Raw genomic sequence first — 25651 nt, 5'->3', positions numbered from 1 at the left:
AAGCATAAACCTGGCAAGTCTGATGATGATGATAAGGATGGTACAGTATTGCCTAAAAGGACTAAAAGGAGAATGCCAGCTACTACTGTTGACAAGGAGGATTTGGTTCTGCATCAGGTATCATTACCAACAGGTAGCTTTGAATTTTCTACAATTACTGACTTGCTTGCACAAAGGCTGTCAGAAAATGATGTTGATTTCCAGGTGACTGTAGATCCATCAACCTTAAAGTGTATAGTTTTGAGTAGTGCTAAGCTGGATTTACGACCACAAGATTCAATAGGGAAACTGTTGGGTTTCACCAATACCCAGTTCATAGAGCCCAACACATCTACTAGAAGTGATAATACTGTACAAATCAGTCGGCCTAATGTGATACACATCACCTGCAACATTGTGACTGGATCTTACTCTAATGGAATTACAGATCATGTGATCTATGAGTTTTACCCAAACGTTGATCCAGGGTATAAAATGGTGGTGACTGTGCAGAATGTAATCTATTTACCTATAGACATCAAGCAGATTGGTAGCATTACACTGCAAGTAGTCGACGAGTACGGTCGTCTTATAAATAATAGAGGCGAGGAAATAAATATTGCTTTACATTTGAGACAACGTAAGTGAAATGGTGTTGTTATTTGAAAAGTGGAATCAAGGATTGGATATGGAGGCTGCAGTCCATCCTCCTCCTTCTTCTTCTCTCCATCATCATCATCCTCCTTCACCTATAAAAGAAGATTAAAGGAAAGAAAGATTCATTCAGCATTCAACCTTGACAAGGTAAACATCTAGGAGCATCAAGTATTTGCAAGAACGAGGCTGTCAGATACGAGTAGAATAGGAAGATGGGAGTTTTGGATGTGACACAGAATGGACCGTCATCGGACAACAGTATCATTGGGTTTGAGTACCATTCTCATGCACCCTATACTGTAAGCTATAATGCCAATGACGAGATACGGATTCCAATTCAACAGCAAGATGTTGTTTACACACTGCCATCGAAGAGCTATCTACATTTGGAGTATACTGTGACTGGAGCTGCCAACGCTGCTGTGGCCGGAACTCCATGTGTCTCTGGATTCTTTGCCAATGTGTTTTCAGAGATATGCTATGAAATCAATGGTGTGGAGGTGGATGGTATATGCAATCCTGGAGTTACCAGCCTAATGAAGAATGCTGTTACATTTGAACGCGATGAGTGGACCAAGATGGAAGGAGCTGGCTACAAGTTTAGTTCAACCACTGGATTCGCCGATTTTGCCGCCAATGGAGCTGACACTACAATCATGGATGTGCCTTTGAGATATCTGCTGGGCTTTGCCGAAGACTATAGACAGATTCTACTCAATGTGAAACAAGAGCTGGTGTTGAGGGTCAGCCCCAACTTTCACGACTGTGTGAATGTTGCTGCTACCAATGTAGCAATCACAAAGCTTTTGTGGAGAATGCCTCATGTGGAAGTGGCAGATGATGTGAAACTGCGTCTGCTACAGATTGTACAGAACGACACACCCATCAGTATACCATTTCGACATTGGGAGTTGTATACCTATCCAACATTACCACAGACAAGAAAGCATACATGGACTGTTAAGTCGACATCACAGCTTGAAAAGCCACAATACATTGTGGTTGGGCTACAGACTGCAAGACGAGGTGTGGCAGCAGCCAACAGTTCAAAATTTGACAAGTGTAATATGAAGGATGTTCGAGTGTTTTTAAACAACAGATACTACCCATATGAGAGCATTGATGGTGATGATAATTGCATCTACAACATGTATGCAGCGTTCAATGGAGTCTTCAACCATGGTAATGCTCGTGCAAGCAACCCTCTGTTTGAAAAGAATGCAATTGGTGATGGAAAAATAATGCTGTTTGCTTTTGATTGCTCCCGCCAAAATGAGTCACTCAAAACTGGAAGTATCGATGTGAGGATTGAGTTTGAAGCATCTGAAAACATTCTAGGTAATACAACTGCCTACTGTATGATGATTCATGAGATGACTAGAGAGTATCGGCCAATGTCAGGCCTTGTACTATCAGTATAAAAAGATATATAGTCAGTGCACAGCGATAACTTGCTCAGTTGAGCTCGAGACAATGAATGAGCCAGTCATGACAGGATACAGAGGACTCTTTATGGAGGAGGGGGAGCTGCCTTCGCATGAGGAGGAGGAGGATGTGGTGGGTTGTGTTATTGGTGGGCGACCGCTGATGAAAGATGCCTCTACAAGTACAACTGGACTCAATGATGACAACTCCTACATTACAGCAGAAAGTGGTGTAGATGACTGGCCATCGAGTAGAGCGGAAAACATTTTTGGGCCACTACCACTATACTTGATAAACATTCAAGGTTTTGAAGGTTTGGACAACAAGTTTATTGTGAAGGAGATGGCTATCCTGGAGCAGGATGATGAGCATCATGTGACTACTCATCACTACTTTTTCAAGCCTCCCTACTCCGAGTCTCTGCTCAAGACTAGCAGGCAAATCATCGCCAACAACTGTATACATCAAGCTAAACATGGACTCAGGTGGTCAGACTGTGGGACAGAACATCTTCCCTATTCAGCTTTGATGGAAATTGTGCGTGAAACAGTTGGAAGGTGGTTGGATCAGAACCAGCAGTGTCCAATTGAAATCTTTGTCCATGGATATAAGCAGATTACTCTACTGGATACGATTCTACAACTGAACAATGTGGAGTACCTGGACCTATCATCGCCATATTCCTTTCCTACTATGCCTGATTTGGAGTTGTTGATCAAGAAGATTGATGGCATATACTGCCCAGAACATCATCTACTCAACGTTATCGACATGGTGCGGAACAAGCTATCATCTCCAACGTTTGGAGATTGGTCAACCAACGTCAGCAACATTGATGGATTGTCAAATACACAACTATTTTGCTCATTGAAAATTGTTATTGCTCTACATGGATGGATTAATAAAACTTTGTTAGAAGATAGAACCTTTTGTCGCAATTTTTTCAATGCTGTTAATACTCATTTGCATTATCAATAAAAAGAAATATTGTAATCAACTCTATGCTCTATCATTTATCCTCCTCCTCACTCCTCTTTGAGTAAAGTGCACACTATGTGTTCACATAGAGCTATTGTATTACGTCATACAGACCTATTGAAACAGGAAATGGGTTACCCCACCACTCAGCAAGCAGAGTATAAAAGATGATGCTGACAACAAAATGCACTCAGTCTTACAAAGTTGTCAGACAGTGAACGTGAACTTTATCTGTTTAATGCAGTGAGTGAGCTTGAAGCTGAACTGAATTATCACGGTATAATGACATTGAGTGACTTTTTCAAGGAGAGTGGACATTTAGAGTTTTGTACAGATCGTGAATCTCATAGTTGTGCATGCATACGACTCAGGCAGAAGCAGCAGGCTGTTGTTGATACAGTCAAGGATAGAAACGTTTTCTTTGTATGTGATGATCTTCACAACCCATTGAGAAATACTCATGTGACCTCCACTGATGTGGAATGTTTCCTGCTGAAAGTTTTCATGCAAACTATGAAGAGTATCAAGGATAATATCAACAAGAGGGCAATGCGTCATTGCCCACCAGGACTTGCAATGAAATTCACTGTCATGTTTGATGATACTTGCATACTGCTAAAATCTTTCTTCAAGTTGGATAAGGGTAGAATGGTTGCTATTGTTAATCTTGAGAAGGTACCCAAGTGGAGGGATAAGGATGTGAAGATTGTGTTGAGTGTTCTCAATCAGGACCAATACTACAAGTGTGATTTTATATGCAGACAACAATCTAAATGTCTACTGGGACTGGGTCAAAAGGAGATCAAATTTGCAGGATTTACAAAAATTGAGAGCACAGGACATGTGAAACGATTCAGGCTGGAGGATGGAACATCTGGTGATTCAGCTTTTGAGATTAGCATCTACAAGGCTGTATGCATACCTATGCCACTGCCATCTACTGGGGGATATGATGAAGTTGATGGACCATGCATTGTTCGTGAAAGGAATAAGCCATCAGTTAAGCGTTATGTCACCAACAATGATTATAGCCGAGGAGAAAGACTTCTTCAGCTGTATATTCTATTCAATACTGAAGATTAATTATATGTTTGCCAATAAATACTATGTGTAATGAGCCATTTGTTATTATTGATTATCCTACTTCCTCATATAGACAAGAAATTAGGTTGTTAAGCTTTCAATGAAAATATCTATTGACATGTTGCAATAGGTTGACCAAGATGCAAAATATCAAAAGATATCCATTATGGTGTAATGGTATACAACCCTGTATACTTACCTTATCAATTGGGACCCTACATCAATCTCTACCCCTGAAGGTTTGAACCCAGGACCTACAGCATGGAAAGTGGCGCCGCTAACCACTACACCATAATGGATATCTATTAACTAGCTTCAACTATTTATGCTATTTCAGTATTGACCTAGAGGAAACATCTATATTGATGTGCAAGATTCTGACCTACTATTATTATTATCTATGGGATGAGGTGTTGAACATTGAATTAATGAAACTCTCAATCAATGGTTAACACATAAAATGAGGTTTATTTCATACATGAGAGTTAGTTTTAGACAGTGGATCAGCCAATGAGGGTTTATTTCTTTATTATCATATTACAAATGGTAATACATTCGATATTAACTGATTGGTATGATGAGGGCTACTGCCAAATTGAAACCGTCTTGGCCTCAGCTGGTGGGATGACTGGTGGCGGTGGTGGGTTGACTGGCAGCAATACTGGGGCGACTGGTGGCGATAGTGGGGCGACTGGTAGCGATAGTGGGACGACTGGTGACGATAGTGGGACAACTGGTGACGATAGTGGGGCGACTGGTGACGATAGTGGGACGACTGGCGGCGATAGTGGGGCGACTGGTGGCGATGGTGGGACGACTGGTGGCGATAGTGGGACGACTGGTGGCGATAGTGAGTGGCTCAACACTCCACCTTGCACTCATGACAAAAATGCAATCACCGCAAGGACATGGTGATTCAGGGTCTGCAGGTGCCATTGCTGATTGAAGTACTGGATGTAGATGTTGTTGACAGCCCATGTTGACAGTAGGATGAGCACACCTCGACTGACTTTGTAATAACTGCTTCAAGGAAATCCAGCGATGTGAATGATGGGTGGAGACAGTTGCGCAGATCATATGCGCAGTGGATTTTGTGACACAGTTCCTTCCCCACTTCATGCTCTCCTGCGATTTTTAAGTACCAGTTGTTGACATCATTTTACATTGTTGCAAGGTCGTGGTTGAACTTGCTGGATGACATCAGACATTGCCTGATGTGGAAAATGTTGTATGTATCCAGTCCATGCTCCCTGGATGCTAGAAAGTCTTCACTCCTATACTTTGGATCCAGTGAATAGGCTCCAAGAGCCAGCATGAGGCAGAGCACGACTTGAATGTTGGCAGCATGCATGTTGAATGCAGAGTGATGAGAACTGGAACAATGCAAAACAATATTGTATTAGTATGGTATGCAGTATTCAACTCTATATATATATATATATATATCACTATCAACGGATGTGGGGGATGAAGGTGGTAAATCGGTATCTAGGATTGTGGGTCAGGGATGGAGGTTCATAGGTGTTTATGTTCTAGGGATGATGGTCCGGAGCTGTATGGGGGAATGTGGATGGGGGTCTAGGATCTACTTTGTGATTATATGTTTTTTAGGTTAGGATGGATTACAACCACCAACTCAAAGAACCTAATTCATAATTAAACTCATAACTTGTATGTATTGGAACCTAATTCATAATTACACTAGTCATTTTTGACTATGTCATTTACTCTATGGTGTTAATGTTCTAGGGATGATGGTCCAGAGCTGTATGGGGGAATGTGAATGGGGGTCTAGGATCTACTTTGTAATTATACGTTTTTTAGGTTAGGATGGATTACAACCACAAACTCGAAGAACCTAATTCATAATTAAACTCATAACTTGTATGTATTGGAACCTAATTCATAATTACACTAGTCATTTTTGACTATGTCATTTACTCTATGTATTGGAACCTAATTCATAATTAAACTTGTCATTTTCGAATTTAAGTCATTTTAGAATTTAATTGTCAGTCTCAAACCATCTACTTCAAAATTCTACTCTTTTAAACTTAATTGTTAAATCATGAATATAATATAAATATATATAGAACTATAAAATGCACTGGTACTTACTCTTGATGTTGATAAAGATGAAAGTGATCCAAAACCAATATACTAAAATCACACACACACGTACTGGTGGTACACACACGTACTGACGGCACGACTGCCCAAGACACAATGTCCCACTCCTTGCAGAACAACTCCTTTCATACCCCAGTTCAGGATCCGGGGGGAATTTTTTTCCCCTTTTTTCCCATTTATTTCCGATTTTATGTGTTTTTATTTATTTATTTTCTTTTTTTTTTTTAATTTTTTTTTTTTTTGGGTGACCTTGAGGTTAGGGTGGTTGACCTGGATGACCTTGAGGTTAGGGTGGTTGACCTGGATGACCTTGAGGTGGGTGTGGTTGACCTGGATGACCTTGAGGTGGGTGTGGTTGACATGGATGACTTTGAGGTGGGTGTGGTTGACCTGGATGACCTTAAGATGGGTGTGGTTGACCTGGATGACCTTGAGGTAGGTGTGGTTGACCTAGATGACCTTGAGGTGGGTGTGGTTGACCTAGATGACCTTGAGGTTAGGGGTGGTTGACCTGGATGACCTTGAGGTTGGGGTGGTTGACCTGGATGACCTTGAGGTTGGGGGTGGTTGACTTGGATGACCTTGAGGTAAAGGGCGACTCTGGTGCACTTGTGCACCAGAGTCGCCCTTTTATATCTACTTCCTTGAAATGCAAAATTTCCTTAAACATCGTATATACGTCGACGCGCAATTTAAGAAGGAACATACCTGTCAAATTTAATGAAAATCTATTATCATAAGAATCGTAAATGCGGAACATATAAACATTTAAACATATACATAAAGAGAAATGCAAAGCCGTCGACTCGAATCTTAGACCTCACGTCCCTCGGTCAATAAATTTATAATTCAAAACTACTATATAGATTGCAAGCACCAATTTATATAGTGACTGCACTATGTGACTTTTATCAAAATTTCGTTTTATTTTATATTTTATATTTTGGTAAACAACTAAACAGGCCGTTGTAGAGATTGCGCAGACTGTTTTCGTACTGTAGGGCTTATCCGCTTATCCGCCGATTAGGAAATTCAAGGTTGAACAGCTGACTTCAAGTAGTATGCCTGCGATGTCCACTAATGACTCAGATCGTAGTCATAGCAACGGGAGACGCGCGCCTCTGCTAACAGCTGATTATCTGAAGTGTTGAGCTGTTGATTGTATCGACGGGGATGATAACGATATCTGTCTGTAATAGCCGGCTCCTCACACCCCCTCTATTGAAGAGAAGTCAGTAGGCAGAATTGTTTGTTTGCTGTTAACATCAACAGGCGAAAACCGGCCGCAAAAATGGATTCCTAAGCTCGTCACAATAGGATATGTGCTATGTGAGTGTCTTTTTCCACACACAAGACTTACCGAATCGATGTGACTGGATATTCGAATCAGGTAGGATACATTATTATAACTCAAAGAACACACTTAACTCTAGACAATTCAATTAAACACTTAAAATTTACTAAAATTTCGGAGCAAACTAAACAAGCTTTTCACAGGGCAGCTCAGTGCTACCAACCTCTGCACACAGACGAATCATCCACGCAGTGGTTATATCTATTAAATTATCGTAACACTATTAATTTGTAAATATACTTTTTAAAGAATAAAAAGACATGAATTATTGAAAAAGGAGAGAAAAAACAGGAAGATGGTTAAAAACGCGAATTTTTGACGTATCTTTGACGAAATATTGGAGTTCTTCATCACAAAATCTTATGACACTTGCTGAACCACTGTACGTAACTTGAAAGTTTTCTTTCAGCCTGCTCTCGAAAAAGGCAAGAAACGCTGGAAAACGTAGATTTTGGGCTTATGTTTGACGTTACTTTAAATTCCTTCGGAAGTTTAAATTTTTACACCTATTCCTAAATTTGACCATTTTCTGATCATTATTTGTTCTCGGTTAAGTAAACGCAGACAAATTTAGGAGACTCGCTGGAAAACACTAAAATACCTCCGATTCATGCGTATCTTTGGCATTATCTCGAAGTCTTTCTAATATAACAGTTTCATACCAAATCTGAATTTTTTCACGAACATTATATATTATTTTTTCTCAAAAAAATATATAACACTGTAATAATGTAATATCGCCTATTTTGGTTGTAACTTATATTATCTGATATTTTCTGAAATTTGTCCTTAGTACTCCCCTAGAGGGCCAACTGAACATACATACCTATAAACTTTGAACTTCATGGTTTTGAATCTTAGTTTTGTTGATGAGTGAGTGAGTTCTATTTCGCTTTCTTATATACAGATGAAGATAGTAGAAACCAAATTTTGCGTAGTCAAAATGTCGAATTCTAAAGCTGGGTTTACACCAAAGTTATTAACAAAATGTTGATAGCTTAATCCTTATAGATTGAATATAACTTATCATATACATGATGAACATATGTGTTTGTCAAGTTCCGTTCAATCTAATAGAATCTATAAAGATTAAGTTATTAACATTTTGTTACAAAGGGTATTTGTAACTTTTTTGTTGTTACTGTACATCAGCATAATATATATTTTTTATAATTTGATTTTCAAGAATAAACTCATTTATTGTGCTGATAATCTCGATTAACTTATTATTATAGATTCCTTTTTCCTTTTCTACACAATGACGAAAAATTATAATTCACAAAATAATGGCATGCTATCACATCTATATATATAAGAGCGAAATGGCACTCACTCACTGACTGACTGACTCACTCACTCACTCGCAGAACTAAAAATCTACCTGACCAAAAACGTTCAAATTTGGTAGGTATGTTCAGTTGGCCCTTTAGAGGCGCACTAAGAAATCTTTTGGCAATATTTTAACTCTAGGGGTGGTTTTTAAGGGTTTAAAGTTCGTCTTTTAGTATGTATATTCTTCTTATTCTCTTAATTATAATATTGAAAAATGTCCATATTATATGTTAATATAGAACTATAATCTAGAGAGAGTACCTCTTCGAAACAGTTGTTAACTGGTAACTAAATTTATAATTTTTTAAGGTTGGCATTAAGTTGAGTTGACTTTGTTAGGTTGGCACCAAGTTGAGGATTGAAATGCATTTATCGCGGAAAAATTGATTGGGCACTGCTACTTCAATCAAAGTTATTCCTGGGAATAATATATTACTAGCCGTCAGGCTCGCTTCGCTCGTCATATCCGTTTAGCCAGACGTTTAGTCTGGACCCCCGACTGGATCGTCCTAACATATGATAAAAATGCTCAAATGAAAAATGCAGGCGAGCGAAGCGAGCCTGCTGATCTCATCTTGGACGATCCAGTCGGGGGTCCAGGGGGCGGAGCCCCCTGACTAGACGGATATGGCGAGCGAAGCGAGCCTGACGGCTAGTTATATTATATAATACGCAGGCCTGATTGATCTCAACTCTATACTAGTGTTCTAAGCATTCAAACGTTTTAGGTTAGGTTTAACACAACATTTCCTCAACCTATAAATGCGATTTCAATACAATAATTTTATAATTAATAATATAATATCTAATATGATTTACAGGAAGAGACTGATTCAATCTGATATTGTTATCAGTAACGGTAACGTTGATAGTTATTTCATTTCGAGATAGTTTGCTGCTTCTGCCTTGATTTTTCATATTAATATGATTTAAAAAACTAGTTTTTCAAGTGACCAAGATAGAGGATCGTCACAGTATGTAAGTCTAAATTGATAAACGGTATTATTTAATTCAATTACATTTATTATTTAGGTTATTAACGAATAAATATTGAATGGAAGCGATCTCGCTGGGTTTGTTTCTCTTTGCATGAACTACCAATCATAGGACAAAGAAAGGGATACCAAAATTTGAATTGTTAAAATACAAAATGTCGAAATCTTCATTATTATAATTTATCTGGAATCGGAATTAATCTGCACGTTTTAATTTGAATTTTATTGATTTGTTAATGTATTTATTTGTCCTATAAGTCATTGAATTGAGTGTAAACAGAGGAACTATTTTTTATAAAAGAGTTTGAGATACATTCGTGTATGTATAAATTTTAGGATGTTGAGGATATGATTTAATATTTTTTATTTGTTTTGTATTCTTTCTTTTCTTTATTACTATTGTGATTTTATTTTGTATCATGTAATTACAATTGATTCACACCTGCACTCAGGATCTCCTTTGCAGGTTGTTATTAAACTTTATTGTCGATAATAATATAGTGTATGTAAATTATGTATCTATTTTGAAGCGACAATAAAGCAATTTCAATTTCAATTTCAATTGAAAGAAAATAATATGATAAAATGATAATTACAGGGTTGTGAGTTCTGCTCTGGAATAGCTTGATCGATAAACATATTATAAATTATTTTAATTTAATATTGACTATTTCAATGTAGATTAACGTTGAATTTTCCCTGATTGCAATCTGGTCATGATTTTAAAGTGTCTTCATTTTCGGATACAGGGACGCCATGAATTTCAACAGTGTTGGCCCTAGAATATTGTTGCAAGTCCTCTAATTTGATTGTTAGATCGTTTACTTTGGCTTTCAAAAACTTGTTTTCAGTTTGTAGAGATTCTATGCTATCATTTTGTTTCTTTGTTAACTCCATCTGCCTATTCAAAATGTTTGTATACTCATCTAATTTTTCATGACAAGTTCCGAGGGACTTACCAAGATCGTCCTCCAGTTTGCGTTGACCATTCAATATTTTATTTTCCAACTGTTTTAACATTTCCTTGAACGTTTTAACGCTGCACGCATCTGAAGCAATTAATATTGAATCCTCACTGTGTTTATCTGTTTTGACTGGAGTTGAGTCCGAAGCACTCCTCTGTAACCTTATTCCATTTACACATTCATCACACTTGTAAGGTTTTTCATTGAAAATATCCATATCCGACTCTCTGATGTTAGCACAGTTTCCATGGAAGAACACGTGGCAAATTGAACACTGCAATTTGAATTTTGTCGATGATGAGACTACTTTATTACATTTACCACATGCACTCATTTTAATCAATATTGAAAGAAAACAAAAGAAAGAAACTTCACTTGAAATCCCGTTTCAAAACTATACTGCTCTGGCTTGAGCTGGCAGGTAAACGAAAACAGCTATCAGCAACTCATAGATAAGTCCGTCTCGTTCGACTGCCCGAACAATACTGATTAAATTCATAAATAATTGTTAAATGATCAGTTGTACTGTGTACATGTATGATATTGTTAAACCAGAACACATTATACCGACATTATTATTCACTTGAAAATTTTAAATTACTGTCTACTTATCTTGTAATGTCGCAAATCTTATGATTATATAATACATTGAAATAACTGAGCATATCTTCCAGTTCGTTTCCTTTCTAAAAACCTTAATATCGTCTTTGACACGTTATCATTGGTATTTTAGTAGACCTTATATTATGGTCAGTGAAACAAGTCAAGAAATTAATTGAGTGGAAGGTTGTAGATGGTTGCTGATGTATCACTTGATTGTTGCGGAATTAATTAACATAATTTTGCTTTCATTCACTCTTACATTAGTTACTGTTGGTAACCTAGCTCATAATTTCCAGACAAAATTAAGCAGTGTATGCGGCATTTTGCAGGATTCAGGTCAATGTAACTCAACACCGATTGTATTAGATTCTGTACTCGAACCTCTTTTCAGATATTATATTTATTTTTTAAATCACTCATTATTAATTCTGATAGGGATGAGAGACACAATCATACTTGGATTTGTGATCTATATCTCTGTTCAAGTTGCATTGGCTCTTTATCAGAACAACAAAAATAATTTTAAGGTTGTTTTATTCAAGCTCATTGCAATTAAAATATTCCATTCCCAAATCTGGAATAACCTATAAATTCCACGGTCCATATAAGAAATCAAGGTGTGTCTATCAGTATACTACTGTTGACTCTGACCAAATAAAAGTCTTTTCATCTGTCACCCTGTGTGTGACACTACAAAATTCATTTGAGTAACATCAGTAATATTATTACAGCACACATATTATTTCCCCTGAATATTTATATGGTTATCCTCTTCAGGGTTCCATAATATCAGTTCACAATCCGAATCAGATAAGGGTAAAAGAAAGGAGGCGGGGCCGCCGAAGTCAATGGATGAACAGGTAGAAGTTCTAGTATTATATTTATTTGTGATATTATTATCAAATAAGCAAATATATGTATAGTATGATAATTATAGCATCAGCTTATGGAAAGCGTACAGCATGTGTTCATGGCACAAGTCTGTACACAGCTTGATGAATATTATAACGCATTGCAAAATTGAAAAAATTAATAAACAAAACTGTAAATTATTTTTCATTATTATAAGGTTTCTTCTATAACCTACACTACACTCACTAGTGGATGTTGGAACAACGTCTGTACAAGGTTTTTGGAAATTTTGCATTCCAAGGATAATATAAAAGGAAGAAGGAGCCTCCTTCATACGCCAATATTAGAGTAAAAATTAGACTATAGAATTATCCATCATAAATCAGCTGTCGAGTGGATTATAAATTGCATGCCTTATTGCATGCTTCATTGAATGCAATTTTAATGCACTAATAAATGAACTATTGATTGCGTGCAATAACGCATACGATTAATAACTAAAATAACATGGTATTGTCTCTCGAACTTTCTCTGCTTTGAACTCGGGCTGTCCTGTTGCCAGTATGTCTTGAATGAGATTAGCTTTTGATGTTAGCATTTTTGATACACCAACCCGAACAGCCATTAGCCGTTTTCACACCGATATCTCGCCGACACGACACACAGACAGGATTCACTCTGATGGACAGTATAAGAGAAGGCTGCGGTTTATAACTGCGCGAGGTCTACTGTTTACAGAACTGCTAGTAATCTTCCAGCAAATAAGTATATTTAACAAATCTCAAATCCAACAGAATAAAAAAGTATTCATTGGGACAAATTTATCAAAAATGTCAAACTGTGAATTTCTCTATTCGCACGGCGAGAACATTGTACACGTCACGTGAGCAGGTCTATTACCTAGACCACAGCTGTATCGAATAGCTTATAAGTATTGTGGTCTTTATACTAACGTGATCTGACATGCGAAAGGAACGAAATTTGCTGAAGAGACAGCAACAGTAATTGAATGTGGACTTGTATTGGTCACTCTGTCGAGAGCACCTGGTCAATCTGATGCAACTAGCGATATCACTCACATCTTATTTCCTCGCTATTCTTGGGACCCCTTTCTCCGTGCCCATCTGTCCATTGCACGCTCTCTTGTAGGTGAGTTTCTTTCATAAATTCTCTCTTCTCGCTTCTATAACAATCAATTTATTACTGGCTTGAAGATATAAAATTATTACTCATAATACTTTACCTGTTGTCATAATACATGTTCCAACATTATAATAGTGGAAAAATGGAGAATGTTCTAAAATCTCTATTCTACCTTATTTCAACGCCAGTACAAAAGGATGAAAATAAATTTGTGATTATTGCATTAAACTAACTTGTAATCTGAAGCCAAGCGTTAGCACGTTCATAGCTTTCCTCTTAATGCATGAGTTTCTCAATTTCTCACGAAATAACGCTCTATAACTGAGAATATTGTACATAAAAATATGAAAACATTTTTCAGAAAATCAATATACACAGATTCATTAATTTCTTATAACTTTTTCAATTTCCTATTGATAAATTATTATCTTGAGTATGGTAAACAGTAAAAAATCCCAATTTCACAAATAAGATAAAAAGTGTGGCATCGTGTTGCACTGAAATCAATGTATAAAGCCCTCCAAGGAAGCAACTTAATGAACATGCTTCTAGAATGAGGCTCATGGTTTGTGGACAAATAAATATTGACAGACAAGTAAGAAGAATATATATGAATATAACTGACATTGAATCTCATGAAAATTGTCTATATATCTGAAGCTCGAAGTTTCTAAATATCATTCTCAGGGATTGTCAGTTCTTGGATTCTCAAATACTCTGCTACTACTTATTGCAATTGATAGAGGAAACATTGATTTATGACGTATGAAGTGAAGAAGGGAAATAATGCAACAGTAGTTTTATGGTGTCTTCCTTGATATAAAAATGAGAAGCATCGACATTATTCATGCGATTTTGGTGAAATTGTCGAAATCACTAATTGATTGGAACAATTCAGTATACCATTCTCGGTTGACACACAAATTACCAGTTTGACTTTACTAGAGATTGATAAGGTTGTAACAAAATAAATTGGTAGTTTTGACAATATAAAGTAGTTTTCATTCAATACGGATATTCACCATATATCCAAAGTTGTATGACCTTAATACAACAACACAGAAAGCGATTCATGTTGAAAAATCAACTTCTGAATAACGATGATTTGCTGAATTTCCTGACTTTTGTTCATAAATAACTTTTTTTTGACGTAATCCAGCATTTTGTGTTAATTGACTATCAATGAACAATGATTTTTTAGATTCCTAAGTTTTGTGAAACAAGTTTTCATAATTTTTCGTGAAACATTTATAATCTTATTTCAATTCAAATGAATTTTAATGATCTTAGGTTGTTCGTTATGTGTGGAAATTGACAGTACATAAAGAATCTTCCTATGGAACGTGAAAGACAGTTCTGCGCATCTGATTGACGAGTTGTCAGTTTTCCCCCATTGTCTTTCGGGAAGTGTGCCTGCAAAAATCCACTTATTCATCTTTATCATTCATCGTTCCTCCTTTTCGTTGGCGTTCGCCCCGGCCACACAAAGGCCCCGCAATGATTCCCTCGTTCGCTGCTATCATGTCACTCACTACACCGGATCCACCCTTCAATATTTTCCATACTCTCTCCTTCTCGGTCTCATTATTTTAACCAGCTCCTCCTCCTGCTTCTCTCCACTTTTCCACCTCATCATCTCGATTTTATGCTCGGAAAACACGACGACGTTGAAAGAGGATAAAGTTCTCTTCTGGAAGGAATAAAATTAAACGAAAAATACTTTGAAATATATCCCGTCTAATGCGAGTGGAATCAATCGACCTAAAAAATCGAACGGCTCTATCCTTTTTCTCCCCTCTTCTTCTATCCTCGTTTCTCAATCGCTAGAATCTATCAAAGACTTTCTTCCGATCGGCCTTCTAAGAAATAGTAGTCCCACGCTGCAGCCGGCAAACTGCTGACTCAAACAATTGGGAAAGTAATACCAGCGCTCATCTTCTTCATGGAACTGGGAGGTTTCCATTTATGTTTTCTGTGAGTTAATGCAGACGGTAATGATTCAAAATACACTGAACTATTCTCTCTTCTTTCTCTCTCTCTTTTTTTTGTAGAGACCTACTGGGAAGGATAATTTGAATATTCTTCCCAAAGAATGGACATTGATAAGTTCAAAGCTCCGCCAAATTATGCAGATGCATAGCAATAACAATACCATCTATAGTTATTCCAAAAAGCCTTTTTTTCATATTATATACAGTTCAACAAACATTATTCCAGTTTATATTATGTAAATTCATCTGAAACTTTGCTATATTGTGAGATATTGTATATAAGTGCATAAGACAGTATTATATTATTATTATTATTATTATTATCATTATTATTATTTTTTTATTATTATTATTATTCTCTTTTTCACGCAGTTGCGGATAGCTTATGCGAAGAGGGGCAAAATTTATGCAACCTCTTGGCATTATTTCTATTATTGATGGAGTATTTTACCAAATATGTTGGAGCGTTTGGCGTAATATGCGAGCTGTATCAAGCAGAACAGACTTCTGCATTTTCCCTACCAGAGTTTCTGAGACATCAATAGCCTTACAGCTTTCCACTGTTGAATTAAGAACCAGACCATTCACAGATATTACAATTGGGATTATTCTAACATTATTGAGCCCATACATATCTTTGAGCTCAAATGCTAGCTCTTGATACTTCCTCAATTTCTCACCTCTTGTTCTTTGACAATTTTCATCTGCTGGTATGGCTACATCAATTATCAAGGCTTCTTTTTGATTCATGTTCAACATTAGGATGTCAGGCTTGTTATGAATGACTATTATTATTATTATTATTATTATTATTATTATTATTATTATTATTATTATTATTATTATTATTATTATTATTATTATTAATCAATTATTTCATCACTTACAAAGTGAGCATTTTTTATTGTAACCTTAGTCGGCCATTGGCAAGACTTTGGTACATCTCTATTCTGTCAAATTTAAAACGGATCTAATCATTGATACCGTGCTGAGTACAACCGCCTTTTGAATTCCATGTTTTGCACTCACTGAGACACCAAGGCGATTGAGGTTCGCTGAAACCTTCTGCCTGATCACTCCAACAGTAGAGATAATTACAGGGACAGTTGTAACTTTTTCCTGTTTCCAGACATCCCTGATTTCAGCAGCCAGGGGGAGATAATTGGATATTTTCTCATTGTAATATTGTTCCAAGTTGTGGCAACATAGTATGCTAACATCAATCAAAATAGTCTCCCTGGCTGTCTTGTCCATGAGGATAATGTCTGGCCGGTTGTGCACAACTGTCCTGTCAGTCAGCACAGAGCGATCCCAATACATCTTGTGTGTATCATTCTCAAGTACAGAAAGTGGCTTGTATAGATAGTACGGCAGTTTTTGATCCACTAGACCAAACTTCAGGGCAAGATCCTGGTGTAGGATCCCAGCAACAGAGTTGTGGCGCCTCAAGTAGTCTGAAGCCGCCATCAACTGACAAGCTGAAATGATGTGTTGCAATGTTTCGGGAGCCATACCACATCTTCTACACAAGTCACCATTTATAGGCAGCTTCAATATATGCTTCTTGTAGTTCTTAGTAGCTATTACTTGATCTTGAAAAGCTATCATGAAGCCTTCTGTCTCTATAAAGAGATCTCCGTGTCTGAGCCACGCATTTGAGGCACCCTCATCAATCCCAGGCTGTCCCAAAACGTAAGCATGCCTCCTAAGCAGCTGTTTTGCCCACCATTGCTGAAGGATCTCATTCTCATGCTGCCCATCTGTTTTTGGATCGTCATTGATCTGAACTGAGAGATTGAGTAGGGTATATGCTCTGAGAGATGTACTGAGAGTATGTACTGAGAGATTGAGTAGGTATATGGTGATCATCTCTCCTCACCGCATTGTACAAATCTCCATCCTTAGCCAAGAAGTATTGTTTCATGCTTCTGATCTGCTACATACACGCCCATCTGATGTCAAAGAGCCCACGACCTCCCTTACTCATTGGTAGTACGAGTCTCTTCATGCAGGCTTTGGGGTGGTGTGCTCTAAACTTGATGAGAAGAACTCTTGTAGATCTCACGAGGTCCTCAAGATCAGTCTCAGTCCATTTGATAACACCAAATGTGTATGTTAGCACAGGTACTGCATATGTGTTGATAGCTTTAAACATGTTTTATTATTATTATTATTATTATTATTATTATTATTATTATTATTATTATTATTATTATTATTATTATTATTTCATCCACTGACCACTTGTAAAAGGGGTATAAGGATATGTCAATTTGTCATTAATCAAACATTAACATATTATCTATCTTCTCAAACCTCCATCTTGAGGTTTGTAAAAATCTTTGTATTCCTCCACTGAGTAGGCACATATGGATAGCAGCTCTTTTTTCAATAAAAATATGAAATCCTTACCTGACTTTTCTTTCATGTGAGATGGCAATAAGTTGTACATCTGGATACCTGAACTCCTTACCCCTCGCTCATACATAGTACTACGGTATGCATCATCTCTCAAATTATTCCTGTATCTGGTCGAAAATTGGTGAAATTTTTCTCCTGCATTAAATTCATTTATGTGTTTTTTTAAAAAGCTGATTGTTTCCAGAATATATAGGCTATGAAGTGGGAGAAGTTTTTTGAAATAGGGCCTACAACTAGTTCGGATTGACTTCCCTATCATAATGCCCACTTCTGAAGTCTAAACACCTCCATTACACTGCTCGAATTACCCCAAAAATAATTCCATAGTTCAGGAGGGAGTGAAACAGGGCGAAATACACACTTTTAAGAGGCATCGAATCCAGAGAAGCCTTTAGGTTTCTGAGAATGAAAATTGCTGAATTATGTTTGGTTTTCAGGCATTCCAGATGTGGTTTCCATGGAAGTTCAGAGTCAATCACCACTCCAAGAACTCTTATACTACTTACAGAATCTATATCATTGCCTTCAATTTCCAAGCTACCCCCTAAGTAGTTCGAAAAGGTATTTCTTTGGTTTTTTCTTTGTTCTGAATTAACATATTAGCAGCTAACCATTTTCGTGATCTAATAAGTGCTGCTTTGCTCTCCAGTTCGGCATTGGGCTGACTATCGCTTTTTAGTAAAATACTAACATCGTCTGCATATAAAACACTTTTTGCTGGTTCAAGGTAAGAAAGTAAGTCATTTATAAAGAGAACAAAAAGAAGGGGACCGAGTACTGATCCCTGGGGGACCCCACTTCTCGTTTTCATCCAATTGGAATGATACTCATAGCAGTTAGATTCAATGACAACCTGCTGGTACCTTTTGTCAAGATATGGACAGCGCCATCAAAACCATACAGTTGCAGCTTTTTCATCATGATCTCAACATTTACAAGGTCGAAAGCTTTGGAGAGATCAGCTATCAAAACATATAGTTTCAGTTTTTTATCAACAGAGGGTAGTCTACTATTTCATCTACAATTGGAAAGAGAGCATAGTGTATCGAAAAACCTGGCCGGAAACCGAATTGATCAGATGACAGTAAACCTATTCGATTTAAATACTCTCATTCTTCTAAGCACGGCGTACTCGAAAATTTTAAGAAATACAGGCGTGATATTGTAATCTAATTAAATGAAGTACTAAATCAATCGATCAATCAAACAATTTCCATTAATTTTACTACTATATTTCTGAAAATATTCTCATATAATTTTAAACAACGTTATCAACAAACGAATATGTGGTGAAAAGTTCCTTCTAGGATTCCTTTTCTAATACAGAATCAGTCCAACAGGAAAGGAATTCTTCGTTTTGAATGAGTTACTTCAATGACATCATTATCCTTCTGTCCTCTGATTGTGATAGCTGGATTCATTTTCCTTATCCTCTTATTCTATTCCCATTAAGAGATAAGAGCGAGAGTGAGATTCCCATAAGCGAGAGTGAGATAAGAATGCTAACGGCCTGACGATGTTAATTTCGGCTCCTGTTTGTTTCTCGAGTTTTGCAAGTTTTTGTGTTAGTTGAGTCATAAATTTTGGCTGAATTGTGCAGTGTGTGATCATCTTCAATCATTACAAGCTCCATATTCTCATCTTGAGTGGTTGCTGTGATTTAATTAATTTAATTTTGAACATGCCTAATTCTTCGCCAGCAGTGCTAAGGAGCAAGTTAACCAGGGTCGCAGCCGGCGGCGATAAGGGTTCAGCATCGAGCGATCGCCCGTCGTCCGCATCATCCTCGTCATCGACCAAGGGTGAGGGGTGGCTGGCTGAAAAAGGCATGCTCAAGGAGTTTGTAGCCGAACTCTTGTCAGATAAAAAGTCCCTTGATGGTATCGTCGACCGTGTTGCGTTAAAGCTGCATGATAATCTTGATGAACTGATAAAAGCGCGTATCCAAAGTGAGTATGAACCGCGTTTATCAGCAATGGAGAAAAAAATCGAATCTTTGGAGGCTGAAATACGCGACATCACAAAAAAGGCAGCATCTCGTACCGAATTGTATGAGCTTAAGTTGGACCCTCAAGAATAATACCAACGTTACAATAATGTCTAAGTATTTGGAATTCCGGAGGAGGTAGGAGAAAATGTCACCGAAATTGTGTGGTGACAGATTGAAAATCGCGGTCAATGCAGCGCAGATCGACCGCTGCCACAGAGTGGGGCGTCCTCCTGGTACTGTAGTGACTCAGGCGAGACCGAGGGCTATCATTGTCAAGTTCGTGAGCTACCAGACTCGGCGTTCGGTGTTATCGGCGAGGAGGCAGCTCAAGGTTCTGATGTCACTATAAGAGAGGACCTCACGAGACGACGACATGCTCACTTCCGCGAGGTGGCAGCCAGAGTGGGTATCAGGAATGCGTGGACAATCGACGGCAGAGTGATGTGGCGCGAGGGTGATAGAATCCTTTCCAGTGAGCCGTGAGCACAGATTTTTGTATCTATTCCGATAAGCATGTCATCTTGGACTGAATTATCAACTAAGAATTCAGGGAAAATCATTTAAAAGAACATTTTTTTATCTTATACATATTATTTATTTGCGTATTTTATTAATCATTCCAGTTAATTAATATTTCCGTTATTATTGCAGTTGATAATTATATTCAAAAGTTATTGCTTTTCCAGTCGATTACCACAGTAGATTCAGTTCACTTTGTAATTTCAATTTGACTGATTGAATATGATTAATTTTCAACTTTTGAATTACCATTTATATTAAATTGACTGGATAGATAAAAGCTGAGTCAGTCTTACATTTCCTTCAACAAAACATTACTATTCAGTCAAATTCATATATCATTTTGATGTCTACATTGCATGTTATCTCTGTGTGTGTGAATGGAGAGTAGCATCTTGATTGTGATCTAGTTTTCTTTCGCATCCCGTTATCTTGACTACGTAAACCATTAATATGCATATAATCTTGAACATTACTATTTTTTTGAACGTGAACTTTTATTTATCATCTTAATAGTCTATTCTCATCAATATTTTTATTTTAACTTCATAATCATGTCAGATATCATTTTTATTTCGATCTCTATAATCTTATTATCAGATACATTATCATTTTAAAATATGTATAATTTCTTAAACATTTCTTCTATTTAGAAGTTGAAATTTTATTTTTATCTTAATTTCTCCATCATATTTTTATTCTAGCGTTATATGTCATTCACAATCACTTGATTAGTTTACTATTTTGAAGCTGAACTTCTATTTTTATCTTAATTTTTTTCATCATCATTTTTTTCTACTTTTTATATGATAAATACTTTACTTAAATTATCTCTATAACCTTATCATCTGTTACATTATCTTCTCAACTATTGACGTTTCAATGTTGGTCTCCATACTGATTTCACAATATTGTTACCTACTGTATCCTTTCTATTGTTCTTCATATTAATGGTCGCTTCCGATGAACTTTTTTTGTGATGAGTCTTTCCTCTTACATTGAGTCAGTCAACTCATTTCTTCTATTTCATTTCTTTCACAATAGCTATGGAGCCGAATCTCCACTGGCCCGTCACAAATAAAATTATAGAGAATTCTCTATCTCAATCTGTATATTATGTTTTCCTGTATTGTATTGTGCATTTAATATAATGTCGTTGTGTGGCATGTGTGTTGGTGTGAATGTGGTAGCCTATGTTTGATTTCTTTCAACTTGTATCTTTTAAACTGTCTGGATTTTGCCTTCTTCTTCTTCTCTGCGTCATTGATGTCCAATCTATTTCACAACTGGAATAGCACAGCAGTATAGCGATGCTGCCGCGCTGAGCACAGCGAGCTGCTTAGGCGGGCGGTCACTCCATTTCCCGTCCGACTGAAGATTGCTCATGTGAATGCGCAATCCCTCCTCTGTCCCTCCTCTGACGAATTCAGACATGTATTCGGAACCCAGGATTGCGACGTTGTATTGGTCTCGGAGTTTTGGCTGGAGCCTGACGTTTCAAATAGGCTTGTGGAACTCGATGGCTATGTCCATCTTCGTAACGATCGCTTATATGGAGGGGTTGCTGCGTTTGTTAAGCGCGCCTTGCTGCCGAATTAAATCTCATAACGTTAAAATGCTAATTGGGGTATGTTATCGACCTCCTCATATAGGTTTCATGAGTGACTTTGGAGATACTCTGTTGCATCTTATGCTGCCTCACAGCCATGTAGCTGTCATGGGAGACTTTAACACTGACTTACTGGGACGTGACACATATGACAAAACACAACTTACGACTATGTTTTACACTGGTGGCATGACCCTGCTTCCCCTCCAGGCGACCCATCATACTGCTACGTCTGATACGCTCTTGGACCTGATTGCTGTTTGTGATGAGCGTTCGGCTGTTGGACATGGGCAGATCCCTTTCCCTGCGCTGTCTGGTCATGATATGATATACCTCATATATGGCTAGGAAAGTCCCAAACAGAAGCCAAGAATTATTGAATATTTATTTATTTATGAAAAACATGGGAGCATACAGGATTTTTCCCAAAAATTGCTTCCATAAAAACACAATTACAATAGTTCATTATACATAGTAAGAGTACAGAAAAGAAGAATATTGAAAAATTACAATGAAAGAAGAGGAAAAATAATAGAAAAAAGAAATGAATCAGTACTAATCATACCCTTGAGGACTAGAACAAAAGTGGATTAAAAAAACAAACATAAAACGTCAACTAAACAGACAAAAGACACATTAAAACACTCGACAGTCACACTCGCAGAAGTCGCCTACAATCCCTACGGAAGCGACTGTAACCGAATGACAGGTCAAGATGATCCGAGAAGCAATTGAAAATGAATGATGATCTATATATGGGAGAGTTCTGATGATTTAAAGTGTTGCAATAAGGTATAAATAATCTAAAACTGGAACGGCGAGGCACTGCAGAAATGTACACATTTTACTGGGAGAGCAAAACCATTGAGCTGATTCTGCCATTGAATATATTAAAAACGAACAAAAGCATACTAAAATCACGTGGGATTATGAAAATATAGGGAATTATAGGGAAAATATAGGGATTATAAAAATATACTCAATATAGGGATTATAAAAATATAGACTATTTTGAATAATTTTGAGGCAATCACATTGATCTGGCAAACCATTTATGCAACTAGTGATGCAAATTACATGTTGAACGAGTTGCAAGATGGCTTATCTTATTTATTTAATAAGTATGCTCCACTTGTGCAGCGCAGAGTGACAAGGGATCCTGCTCCGTGGATTTCAGATGAAATACGCCGGATGATGGCCGAGTACAATCGACGTAGTAGGGTTGCACGACGCACCAAGAGCCCTGCTGATTTCGATAGCTACAAGCAGATGAGAAATTTATGCAAGCAGAACATCAGAAACTCCAAATACAGATATTTCAAAAATCTGATTTCCTCTGCTGGTACATCTGCTTGTAAGTGACACAGATTGTAGTCTGTTGGGGTTGGTGGGGAGAGAGGCAAGCCTGTTGTGTCTCACTCACTGGATGAACTCAACAATTTCTTTCCTGACATCCCTGTCGGTTTGGATCGTGCCATGACTACATCAACTCTTCTCCAGCTCAAATACCAAGAGAAGCATTCTATTTTCCAGGTGTTTGAGCAAGTGACGTCTTGGCTGCTATTCTGATGATAGGAAGTAATGCTATTGGGCTGATGGCCTTCCTTTGAAATTTATAAAAATCATGCTTCCTCTTATACTTCCCTTCATCACTCACGTCATAAACACTTCTCTAATGCTTTCTGTTTTTCCCGATAAGTGGAAGTCATGCATAGTCATACCTTTGAACTAAATTCCCAACCCTTCCACCCTTTCTGACTACAGACCCATCAGCTTATTATTTGTGCCCTCCAAAGTCCTAGAAATCATTGTCCACAAACCGATCAGTGAGTTCATTTCCAGGAGGAGGCTTATCAGTGACTTTAAGTCAGGATTCAGGGCTGGTCACAGCACAATTCTGCTCTTCTCAACGTGACTGACGACGTTCGCAGAGCAATGGATGGTAGGGAGCTCACACACATTGCCCTGATCGATTTCAGCAAGGCCTTCGACTGTGTGTTCCATCCCATCCTATTGTACAGACTGGAGGGTATGGGTTTCTCTCGTTCGACGGTGGCATGGGTGCGGTCCTACTTGCAGAATAGGCGTCAGTGTGTGAGACTTGAGGGTTCCTCTTCTTGCTGGTGACCAGTATGACAAGGTGTCCCCCAGGGGTCAATCTTGGGTCCTCTGCTATTCAGTGTATTCATTGACAACTTCACATAAATGTACTGAATACAACTGAGCATCACTTGAATGCTGACGATTTGCAGCTCTACAGGCATTTCAAGGTTGGTGACACTGCTGCATCTGTGATTGAGATGAACCATTATCTTGCCTGCGTGATCGCCTGGACGGACAATAATGGCCTGAAAATCAATAAGAGCAAATCGCAGGTCATGGTTGTAGGTCATTCAAGACTCTTGACCAGACTGAACCTTAATGACTTACCTTACATAAGAATCAACGACGTCCAACTTGACTACAGTATCAGGGTGAAGAATCTAGGTTACAAACACTCTTGACTGGACAGACCATGTTAACTTGACTTGTAAGAGAGTTGTGGCCGGCATTAACTCTTTGAAAAGGATTGAGAACCTTCTACCCTTTGTCACGAAAAAAATGTTGGTTCAAGCATTGATATTTCCCTTTTTTTCTATTGTGACTTGGTGACTATGGACATGACAGTTCAACTTAACCAGAGATTGCAGCGCCCTCAGAATTACCGTGTGCGCTTCATCTTTGGTTTTTGACGTGATGAACATATTACTCAATACTTTGGACAGCTCAAACTTCTAAGACTGCACAAGTACAGGAGTCTCCATGCACTCATGTTCCTCTTCAAACTTTTGAAATCTCAGTCTCCCAAGTACTTGGCGGTGAGGTTTCGCTTCATGGGTGATGTTGACAGTGGTGGGATGCATCATGGAGCTTGCTCATTGTCTGTTCCAATTCATAGAACTGAGCTTTATAAGTCATTCCATGTTACAGCTATTAGACTATGGAATTCACTGCCAGTCCACATAAGGCTGCTGGACAGTCAACGCCGGTTCAGTGCGGCTGTCATGGCGTGGATTGGTGGGGAAGAGTTTGACAAGGCGGTTTTTATTTGAGATGTGAGTGTGTGTGTGTGTGTTTGTGTGAATGGTTGTATGAGTGAATGGGATTTTTAACTATTGAGAATTCTTGCTTTTTGTTCTCTCAGTTTTTTTCTTCATTTTTTTTAAATTTGTAGTGAAGTGTTTAGTTGTTTTATTGAAATTTTTATTCATAATTTATTTTTTAATTTTAAAGTATATTATTATTTTATTGTAATGTAACTAATAATCGTGTGTTAAGTGGAAGAGGGGGCTTTTATTGCCTCAATTTCGCCTACATCACTTTTGAAATTGTAAAGTGTAAATAAAAAGCATTTATCTATCTATCTATCTACCCATTACTGATAATAACAATGGAGTTGTTGAGGGGGGCTCTTTCGTCTGATTGCCGGTAAGTGAATCAAGGTATATTTTACGGCACTGTCTGTTCTCCCGTTGGTAGGGTGTTTTGAGACAGTTCCTCTGAAATTTAGTTATGAGTTTTTAAATAGCTCTCTGGATATTTCTAACCGATCACAGAACTCTTTTCATCAGAAGATTATTTTAAA

At 37.6% G+C, this 25651-nt stretch overlaps 1 protein-coding gene across 1 annotated transcript; it reads left to right on the top strand.

The window, feature by feature from the left end:
• The first annotated feature begins 848 nt into the window (after positions 1 to 848).
• On the top strand, positions 849 to 2057 carry LOC120350270. The gene has a single exon (XM_039422865.1). It carries the CDS (start codon positions 849 to 851, stop codon positions 2055 to 2057), a length of 1209 nt encoding a protein of 402 aa, XP_039278799.1.
• Positions 2058 to 25651: the final 23594 nt, after the last annotated feature.

Source organism: Nilaparvata lugens, chromosome 3 (assembly GCF_014356525.2).
Source record: "Nilaparvata lugens isolate BPH chromosome 3, ASM1435652v1, whole genome shotgun sequence".
Classification (NCBI taxonomy): Eukaryota; Metazoa; Arthropoda; class Insecta; order Hemiptera; family Delphacidae; genus Nilaparvata; species Nilaparvata lugens.
This window is presented reverse-complemented; position numbering and strand designations above follow the sequence as displayed.